The sequence below is a fragment of the Octodon degus genome, unplaced genomic scaffold (genome assembly GCF_000260255.1).
Source record: "Octodon degus isolate 3935 unplaced genomic scaffold, OctDeg1.0 scaffold00088, whole genome shotgun sequence".
Lineage (NCBI taxonomy): Eukaryota > Metazoa > Chordata > Mammalia > Rodentia > Octodontidae > Octodon > Octodon degus.
In genome coordinates, this window is record NW_004524664.1 from 2948983 (window position 1) to 2959873 (window position 10891).

General features: G+C 40.3%; 1 protein-coding gene across 2 annotated transcripts in view; it reads left to right on the forward strand.

Annotated features, from left to right (window-relative positions):
- LOC101573490 (A disintegrin and metallopeptidase domain 3-like) overlaps positions 1-5036 on the forward strand; it is a 181533-nt gene extending 176497 nt beyond the window's left edge. For both annotated transcript variants that reach the window (XM_023722016.1, XM_023722017.1), the window contains 2 exons: positions 2715-2886; positions 4955-5036. In XM_023722016.1, the coding sequence (XP_023577784.1) occupies positions 2715-2886; positions 4955-4997 (215 nt within the window). In that variant the 3' untranslated portion in view covers positions 4998-5036. The remainder of the gene's footprint in view (positions 1-2714; positions 2887-4954) is intronic.
- Positions 5037-10891: the final 5855 nt, after the last annotated feature.

Genomic DNA, 10891 nt, shown 5'->3' on the forward strand with positions numbered 1-10891 from the left:
GGTTGCATTTTGTTCCTTCTCGTCATTTTGTGTAGCACTGTCTTCTGACCTTTGTTGTAGATCTTTGCTGTAGTTATAGCCTTCGCACGTACTGAAGTTCAGGTGGAGCTCTACAAAGTTTGGACTTATCCAGCTGCGTCTGGCTTGGGTCTGGTTGCTGTGCTCAGCTCCTTCCCACTGCTGACCTTGAGGGTGAACCTGTTGTGCCCCTGTGGCAAGATGTTCTGCTCCTGGATTAGCTGGTTGGATCTATCTTCTACACTCTCTGCAGGCATTGCAGCTGCAGGATTACTCCCCAGGCGTGTATGACAGGCCTGAGCTGTGCCTGGAGGGGGCAAGGTGAAGTAGGGGGAAGAGGAAGCTCTCCCACACACTCACCGGACCTGGGCTAGGACTGGGTCTGGGGGTTTCCGGACCCGGCAGAAATTCCTACTTGGCGGGCGGGGTGGGGGAGGTACTGCGGAGTGATGGGGCAGGCCCAAGGGGGTGGGAGAGAGTCCAGCCCACGCTGCACCTGGGCTGGGACTGGTCCCACCGGCGCAGAGTAGCATGAAGCTCTCCACACACTCACCGGACCTAGGCTAGGACTGGGTCTGGGGGTTCCTGGAACTCGGAACTCTGCAGAAATTCCTACTCGGTGGGTGGGGTGGGGAGTTACTGAGGATTGGTGGGGGGCGACCCAAGGAGGTGGGAGAGGGTCTGGCCCATGCTGCGCCTGGGCTGGGAGTGGTCCCGCCGGCGCAGGGTAGCAGGAAGCTCTCCACACACTCACCGGACCTGGGCTAGTACTCTGGTTTTTGGTTTTTTGTTTGTTTTTTTGTTTTGTTTTGAGGCAGGGTCTCACTGTGTTCAATCTAGTCTGGACTCATTATTATAGCACAGGGTACCCTCTAGCCCATGGCAATCCTCACCTTGGCCTCCCAAGTGCTGGGATTACAGGCATACATCACAATACCTGGGATCCTTGCTGATCTTGTGTTGTGCAACATAATGAAATTTATTTTTATGAAGTTTTTGTAAGTTTCTTGAAATTTTCTGGATAATCATGTCATCTTCAAATTCCAAGAATTTCACTTCTCCTAATATATTTATTATACTTCCTCGTTTTCCTCAGTGTGTTCCCAATAACATCCTCCTCTTCAGTTAAAAACAATAATTGTGGGAGTGAAAATTGTAGTCACATTACTTATTTTAAGAAGAAGTAACTTAATCTTCCACTATTTCTAACAGTCTTTTATAAATGATCTCTATTTGTTTAATTTTCTCCAATACCTAGCTACTGAAAATCTCTGTTAACATTTTTTTAAAAACTTATTTATTTATTTGGCTCCGGGTCTCACTATGCAGCTCAGACTGGTAGTGATCATCCTGTCTCAGCCTCCTCACCACTGAGATTACACGTGTGCACCACCACACACGGTTTTGGTGGCTAGCCAAGCATGTCTAGGATGCTGGGACTGACACGGCATGCAGTATGAATACCAGGGATTGGACCCAGGTCCTTGCACTTCCGAGCAGGTGCTTAGGTTACTGAACTATCTCACCAGCCCCAAATTGTTGTTGTTAATAGTATTCATTATTGCAAACACTTTCTGTTTCAATTGCTAGACTTGTATGCTTTTTACCAAATCTCCTGATATGATAGATTGCAGTATTTGGATTTTTGAATATTAACTAATCTTGAATATCTTTTGTAAATCCCTTTGGTCATTATTATTTTATGATTTATTGTCTTTTATTTTTAATTATTTAAAAATGTCTAGCATTTATTACATATTACTGAATGTTATCTGTTAAAATTTTATTAAGAATATTATGTTTTTGTGCTTGAAACATATTAGTTTATATTTTTTCTCCTTATTCATACTGTTTTCAGCTCATTTTGTGTCAAGTAATACTAGCCTCACAATATGAGTCTGTAAGTGTATATGCAGTCTTATATTCTGCAAATGACTGCTCAAAATTGATGTAATTTCTGCTTTACATGCTGCTAATATTATTTTCCAGTCAATTGTTATGAGCTTGAAGATCATGAGCTTAAAGATTTTAAAATTACAGGCTCATTTTCTTGAGGGAACCATTCATATTATCTGTTTCAGGTTAAGTGAGTTCCAACAGTTTGTACTTTCCAAGGAATTTATGACATTAATTTTTTTCTACTTTCATCTGTCATTGAGGAAAGACCTTCCAAAAGCTCCAATCATAAGTTTGGAATCATACTTCCATTTTAGTCTAACAATTTTAAATTTTTTCTATTTTGAAGTTTTGTTATTTACTTTACTCAAAGCCCATATTTTTGTATCTTTGTGTTGAAGTACTATTTTTTATTATTTCTCTAATATTTCTTGACATTTTTGATGGCTCCTTTGACATTAAATTTCCAATATCATCTGTAAACTCTAAGAATATCAAACACTTATAACAGAATGTCGCATAAAAAAGATTAAACATACATAGAAATGTTAAAAATAAACTTTTGTAATATTATAAATTGTTGATAATTGTATATAGTCACTCATATATACAAATGTACTGAATTGGCAAGTATATAATGATCAATGTCGTAGTCACAGAAGATGGGAACAACTGTGTAAAATACAAATGTACTCATTCATTTGATAACTATTATTTTAATGTTAAATTTTTTAATTTAAATTAATGGCATGTTTGAATATTATTTTTCAAAAAGTTAAAAAGTACTCTGACATTTTCAGAAAGAATGAGACCCTTGAAAATTAAACGAAGACGACGTGCTCCTCCTAACAAAAAAGGCCTTTGGATTAGTTTCTTCGTTTTTCTACCTTTCCTCATTTTATCTGCATATTTTGTCCTCAAATGGAACAAAACGAAGGGTCACTGGCACAAAGCAGCAATCATAAGTGAAAAGTATGTAAATGAGTATTAATTTTTACAAATGAAATGTGGGAAGAATTTCAGTGCAGTTCAGAATATGACAAGTAAGGATTCCTCATTAGTTTTGGTTTATGTTTAGAAACACTGAGCAACAAGATCTCGTTGCACAACCTGTTTTTAAATCTCAGGCAGTCAAGAATCCTCCATGGCCCTACAGAGTCTTGAACAGTTGAAGGTATTCAGCAAATCTTTTCAGGTAGGAAACCATAACAGGGGCCAGCTAGATAGCTCAGTGGACTAAAAGAGGGTTCAGTCCCCAGTGTGCCATCTTGGCCTGTGCACTGAGACTAATTGAGACAGGGTGTGGTGGTGAACGCCTATAATGCCAGTGCTTAGGAGGCTGAAAACATGAGAATCACTATGAGTCTGATCTGTGTAGTGCAGACCCTGTAGACTCTGTACTAAATACATAATATAAATAAATTTTAAAAAGAAAGCCATGACAGATATCACTGATATAGGAGTGTCTGTGGACTTCTCAAGCAATATTTTCTTCACCTTGGCCATCATTTGTGCCAAGGTAATGAACAGAGACAAGCAGGGAAGAAAATTTTGTAGAAGGCTATATAAATGTAGCAAAGATAGGAGATAGCCTCAGCTGAGGGAGAAAAAACAGGTAGGAGGGTGCTTTTTTCTCTGTTTTTTTTTAATTTTTTTGTACATAATGAATATTGTTTCTGTGTTTCTAAAAAAATAAGCCATTTGCACATCTTTCTTAACACTAATACAAGCTATAGTTTACTCCATGAATATTTAGGGAAATGAAAATAGAGATTAGTATAATTGTCTCCTCTGAATTTCAACAATACAGATGAAGGGGCTGGGGAGATGGCTCAGTAGAATAAGCATTTGCCTGGCAAGCTCAAGGACCTGAGTTCAGTCCCCAGTTCCACAAAAACAACAAACAAACAAACAAAAAAAAAACAATACAGATGAAGATAAAATAATGATGTAAATTTTCCACTAAAAATTTCCATTAATTGCTTTACCAGCAATTATTTAATTTCAGTGTAGTGGTCTGGATAATCTGGACTTATTTACATATTTATGTGATCATCAAATTGTTGTACAAATTGACCTAATTGGATGACAGCTTTCACAGATCTTCCTGTGCTTCTTCTAAGATATCCTGGAAAAATCTGAATAGTTGCTAGAAATAAACCTAACTTTTAAAATATCATAACAAGGTTAGTTTTGTTTTAAGTGTCAACATTTGCTCATGAAAGCCCACTTTACAACAAAACCAAGTGGCTTCTAAGCTTAGTAAGAAACAAAACACAAGGGGAAAAAAGAAATAGAAAAAAGGAATGGTAAGAGCTGGGGCGTCAGGAGCTAGTCCTTCTCTCCATCCCTCAAAACTCTGCCTGGCCTTGGCTTTTCTTGTGTGGGTCCCTTCTGCAGCTGCTTTCCCAGTTCATCTATACAAGGTCACTTTAGTTTTTATTTTTAAGTAATCAGGGGTACCAATCTCATCTCATCCTCTGTGGCAAAGGAATTATAGCCATATCATTGTATCTTGGGACACCATAACCCTCCTTTTCAGCAGAAACCACATGGATAAAATGTTCGAGGAAAATGGGAATCTGAATAAATATCACAAAATATTACTAACTAGAGGCCTCCTTGGATGCCTCACTAATCAAAGTGAATTTGCAATCCATATAGTTACTTGTTTGCACATTGATTTGACAGAAATATTACAATTTTAAGCAAATAACTTAGGAAATTAAAGAGGTATATATGTTTTTTAAAAAAAATTTTGGAAGGCTTATTGGAGCTATATTAATACTTTATCTTTCATGGAAAAAGGTAAAGGAAAATAACAAATTTTTACTTTTGAATTCTAAAAAATGTTTAACTTACATTTTTAGAATTGCATTAGAAAAAAATAGTACAAATATATGAAATCTCTGTGGAACATTAGAAGTAAAGTGGACATTGGTACATACTAACTGATTAATTAATACAAATGTAATTTCTTTTATTGATTTTGTTGCTTTATATTAGTGTTTCTCCTAAAATATGTTTCTCTTTTATACAGCTCTTTACCAGAAGACAGCAGTGATAACAGCAATCAGTCATAGAATTAAAGTCCAACTGAAACATTAAATTATTGATATGAATTATAAGTCACAATATAGTTGTTTATTTTTTAACAAAATTCCAATAATAGAAAGCTATTATTATTGGATTTCTGCCTCTATGGAACTCTGTCAAGTTCATTATTGTGGTAAACCAACATGGTATTCAATCCCAAAACAACGTGAAACTCCCAGAGAAATGTCCATGTTCTTCTAATCCCAAAAACAGACTTTTTGTCTTGTTTTCTCACACATGCCAAGGAGCCTCCAATCCTACCCCAATATGACGCATCACCTGCCCATGTAAACGTCTCCTCTAGTCCAACTCGATAAAAACCCCATCCTTTGGCTTTGCCCCCAGAGGAAGGAAAAACTTTCTTTGCACCAGCAATAAAGGCATGTTGGTTTTTTTTGTTTTTTTTTTTGTCATTTTGAGACAGGGTCTCACTACACAATTCAGACTGGCCTGGAGCTCCCTTGGTAGCCCAGACTGGTCTCAAACTTGCTGCAATCTTCCTGGCCCAGCCTCCTAAAAGCTGAGATTACAGGCATGTGTCACCACGCCCCATAGTCCTAACTATGCTGAAAATCCTTATGTGCTGGTGCTATGACTCAGATGGTTAGTGGGATGCAGCTCCTGGAGCTTTTTCTAGTTTGAGCTCCCTCCGCAAACTAGCCACCTCTTTCTCTGCTCTCTACCTTTGCCTTTGCCAGCCTCCATCCAACATAGGTCCACTTTGCCTCTCACAGGTGATCTGTCTCTCACTCTGGGAATTCCTGTCATACTGTCTGTCTCTGTCTCTGTCTCTGTCTCTATCTACCTGTCTCTCTCTCTCTCTCTCTCTCTCTCTCTCTCTCTCTCTCTCTCTCTCTCTCACACACACACACACACATACACATAACACATACACACTCTGACAAATGTGACAACCTTCTAAGGGCGTGTGACATGGCTTTTAGCCTTTAGCTCACCTTCAACTTGATTGCTACAGGAAATACTCCATCCCAACCCCAAAAACACACTCTGCTCAGGTGTCTCTTAAAAAACTTAAACATCCTAGGTCTCTGGAAGACGATAAAACCATAATGACTGATTTTTTACAGTCAGATGGCCTGGCCTTAATACAAACCCAATAATGACAACTTCTAGTCTGAGAAAGAAAGTTTTGATTTCAATATTCTCCATGATATTGCCAACTTCTGCTACTGATAAGGCAAATAGAAATCCCAGAGAGAGCCTAGCAGCATAAACACCTGCCTGGCAAGTATAAGATCCTGAGTTTGATCACTGGTTTAAAAAAAAAAAAAAACACCTAAAATCAGGCCAGCATGGTAGGCCACACCTGTAATCCCAGCACTCAGTAGGCTGAGGCAGGAGGATCATTGTGAGTTCAAGACCAACCTGGGCTACCTAGTGAGCTAAAGATGAACCTGAATGCACAGCAGGACTGTGTCTCAAAAAGACATTTTAAAAATCCCTTACATCCAATCCTTCTTTGTCCTCATCCATCTCTTATTCAGGAAAGTAGGGCAGCCCAAATTCTCTTGGTCTGCTCTACATTACCACCCCCCCCCAACCTCCTTGTCTGATCTCCAGCCCTTTTCCAGAACCTCTTAAATAAAGATGGCCCTTCTGCTTTTGCTCACCAACCTCCATGTCCACAACAACCCTCTCAATCTCAACCAGTCACTCCAATCCCATATCTCCCTCACTCCCCATCTTCAACTACTTCCTTTCTCCTCCAGCACACCATACCTGCATCTCACCCCTCCCACCTACTGCCAATTCTATAGACCCTCAATTCCACTATCCACTGCTGCCATCTTCTGGACAAACAATGTATCTCCAACCCCAACCTCTCCTTCCTATGGCCTATAGGGGGTTAATCCACATTTGTGTCCCTTTCACACCCTCTGACCTACCCAAAATTTCTCATAGGCTAGGTTTCTCTTCTGATGACACCCCATAATTATATAAAGAACTCCAATTTGTAATTAATTCCTATGACCCTCATTTTAAAGAGTTATATGTTATAGTCACCTCTACTTTGTCCCCCACCAGAAAAAAATATCTAGCTCTAGCAAGCCACTCAGGTGGAAGCCAACAAAAGATACCACACCAATCCTAACCACTCTGTGGGTGCAGCTGCAATCCCAGATGCTGACTCCCACTGGGACTATTGGGGGCCCAATAGCTACATGACCACTATGGCTGGCTGCCTTATTGCGGGACTTAAAAAAATTTCATGCAAGACCACAAATTATCAATAAACACAGTGCAACAGTGAAAACCTATTGAGTTTCTTTCCAGCCTCACCAACACCTTAGCCAATCTGCTCTCACATTTGTGCTAAATTTAAAAAGACAGGTCTTAGTCTTCAGATCCCACAGGCAGACCTTAATCTGGCCTTCCATGTCTTTAACAATAGGAAAAAAAATTAAAACAGGAAAAAGAACAGAACACTAAACTTAAATGCCAACTCTTGGCTGTGCACTCAGGGCTCCATAAAAAGCCAAAACTCAACAGAAGTGCACCCAAGCCTCTCCTGGCAGAGGATACTGGGCATGAGCCTGCCCAACCTGCAGCCACAACTGGGACCATCTGTAAACTTCAGCATCACTGGAAGTACAATTTCCCTGTCCTCAAGAGTGGGTAAATCATCTAACTCCCTACCCTTATATATTTCATCACTGCTGCCAGACTCATCACTAGCTGACCTTCTCGGTCTTACTGCTGAAGAAGATTGATATGCCTTAGGGTCCATGGCTCCAGTCAAGCTATCTTTCTCAGAGCCCTGAGTCTCACTGGATGTCTCAGTGGAACACTCTTGTTGACATGGGGGCCACATGGAGTGTTCTTCCTGAGATTTCAGACCACTGCACCAACCTATGATTTCTGTGGTGAGAGATGATGGCCAACCTACACAACCTCTCCAGATAGGACCCATCTCTTGCTGATCCCAAACCTTTTCTTTACCCATAAATTCCTTGTCATCTCAATTTACCCCACCACAACCCTCTTGGGTGGGGAATCTCCTACAAAAGCTCAATTTTTTTCACTTTCTGTCTTCCTATGGTACTCATCCCACAAACTCAAGCACTGTGTCACCAGTCCTTTCCCCCTCTTCCTCCCTCCCTAGTCAATCCAATAATCTGAGACATTTCCCTCCCCACTCATTCTACCCACCCTACCCTTGTAATAATTCACCTTAGAAATACCTTAGTCATTCCCTGTGTTCCACAATACCCAATAGACCCTAAAAATCAGCAGGGACTCAAACCTGTAATCCAATGCCTCTTAGCCAATGGTTTTCTCAGGACCACCCATTCACTTTACAGTACTCCTACTCTCCTTGTACTCAAACCTAACGGCTCTCATCTTTTAGTCCAAGATCTCAAAGCTATCAACAGTGTAATAACACCAGTTCTCTCAATAGTACCTAACCCTTACACTATGCTTTCTCATATTCCCCCATTCACTACTTACTTTATGATCCTAGACCTCAAAGATGCATTCTATAGTACCCACCTACACCTCAAATGACAAGATCTTTTCACTTTCACATGGACAGACCCAGACACCCTCTAGTCTTTAGAGCTCACATGGATAGTCTTACCTCAGGAGTTCAAAGATAGCCCTCACTTATCATTAAAATGAATAAAAAATTAAATACAAAAACAAAGATAGCCCTCTCTTCTTTAGCCAAGCCCTTGGTACTGACATCACAACTCTTGACCACAAACCCAGCATGCTTCTTCAATATGTTAATGATCTCTTCTGTTCCTCATCCCATGCTCTAGCCATATAACATACATACATACATCTACCCTTCTCAACTTTTCTCCTAAATCAGGGATATAGGGTTTCCTCCAACAAAGCTCAGATAGCCTCACTAAAAGTCAAATATTTAGGGCTCACTGTCCTACCACTCACTCAAGTACTACTGATTGCAAAGCCCTCCTTCATGGCCTCCAAGTGCCAACTACAAAGCAACAAGTTCTGTCCTTTCTTGTCCTAGCTAAGCTCTTCCACCTTTAGATTCCTAACATTGCTACCCTAACCCAACCCTTTAGGTTTTACCCAGAGAGAAACAGAGGCAGAAATGAAAAACACAGACAAGAAGACAAAAGGTGGGCTAGGTGGTGGCTTGTCTGCCTGGTTGGTGAGAGGAACCCACCAGCTCAACAAAATGATGTTTATTTATTAACCTTTGCAAAGCTAGTAACATGTGACACGAGTTTGCCTAGCAACTAATAGCTAGCCTTAACCAGACAGGATATTTATCTCAGGATGGAGGTAGCTTGTTTGCTTTAGGCACGAGGCCCAGTCCTACTATACATATTTGACCAATTTTCTATCTTTCACAGATCCCAGCATATCTCCCTTTTTTGTTTTGTTTTGTCAGTGCTTTTCCTTATCTATAAATTTTCCAAATTTCTTAGAACAAGCAGCTCTAAACGTGGTTCACAATTTAGCCATTACAAAAGATATGCTAACTGGGGAGGGTGCTTTTGCTAACACAATCAACTGACCTTTGCCTTGCAACTATGTGAGCAAACAAAGATATCTGTGCTTAGGGCCTAGAGGGAACTCCCTTGTAAGAGTTAAACATTCCTTAACTTGGCTTCTATTAGACAAGGCCCTGATTAACCTTTCCAAGATTTTACTGCACTTTTGTTGAAAGCTACTGAGAGGAATACCTCAGAAGCTAGTAAATTAATAGTTCAACAATTGGCCTTAGAAAATGCAATTAAATCATGTAAAGAGGCTTTATGAGCTCATAAACAGCAGGCTACACTGTCTGAGATCATTCAGATTTGTGCAGATATTTGCCCTCATACATACAGGGAGCTTCCTTGGCAGCAGCTATTACTCAGGTTATTTATCCATCATCCACAGTCTAAAAAAAGGAAAAAGAAAGCTTGTTTGTTTCCATTGTGGGGATGAGGGACATTTAGCCCAAAACTGTTCCGCTGCACCTAAGACTGTTAACACAGCCATTATCTATCTCTTCAACAAAACTTTCCAGTCCATGTACTAGATGTAGATGAGGGAACTATTGGGCAAGTGACTGTAGATTTAAAACTGATGTGGAAGCCTGACCCATTCAAGGAAACTTCCAATGGGGCTGGCCTTGGCTCCATCAAATAATGGGAGCATTTTACCCTTCCCTGCCACAAGCATCTTTGACCTTTGGTGAGCAACAACTGACAATGGAGGCTTGGTCCTCCATTCCTCCTCCAGATTCCCACTAACTCTTAAAATGGCATCCAAAATTATTCCTGCTGGAGTCTATGGACCTATGCTTCAGGGTGCAGTAGAAATCTTGCTAGGCCACAACAGTCTTACTTTAAAAGGTCACCAGGTTTTGCCTGGTATAATTGATGTTAGTTATACAGGAGAAATCACAATTATTCAGTTTACTCAAACTATTGCTCAGGGCTGGCCAAATAGTTCAGCAGATTAAAGCACCTACAAGCAGGTGCAGGGGCTGGGGGTTCGATCCCCAGACCTGCTGTGCCAGACCTGCCATGGGGCATGCTGAGACGGCAATTGAGAGCTGGTCTGGGGGCACACACCTATAATTCCAGCTCTTGGGAGGCTGTAAACAGGCAGATCACTGTGAGTCCATCACCAGTAGTGAGACCCTGAACACCCTATAGATCCTTCCCTAAAAGTACAGAAAAAATTTCAACCAAACCATTGCTCAAGTCACTCCAGATACTCCCATTGCTCAATTGGTTATTTTTCCCTTGGAGAAAATTGGAAAATTTTAAATAAGGGAAAACAATTTAAGGGTATGGGATCTCGTAATATTTATTGGGTTAAGCAGATTAAACAAAATTGCCCAGAGATTGAGTTAACTATTGAAGGAAAAAGCACTTAAAGGGCTCCT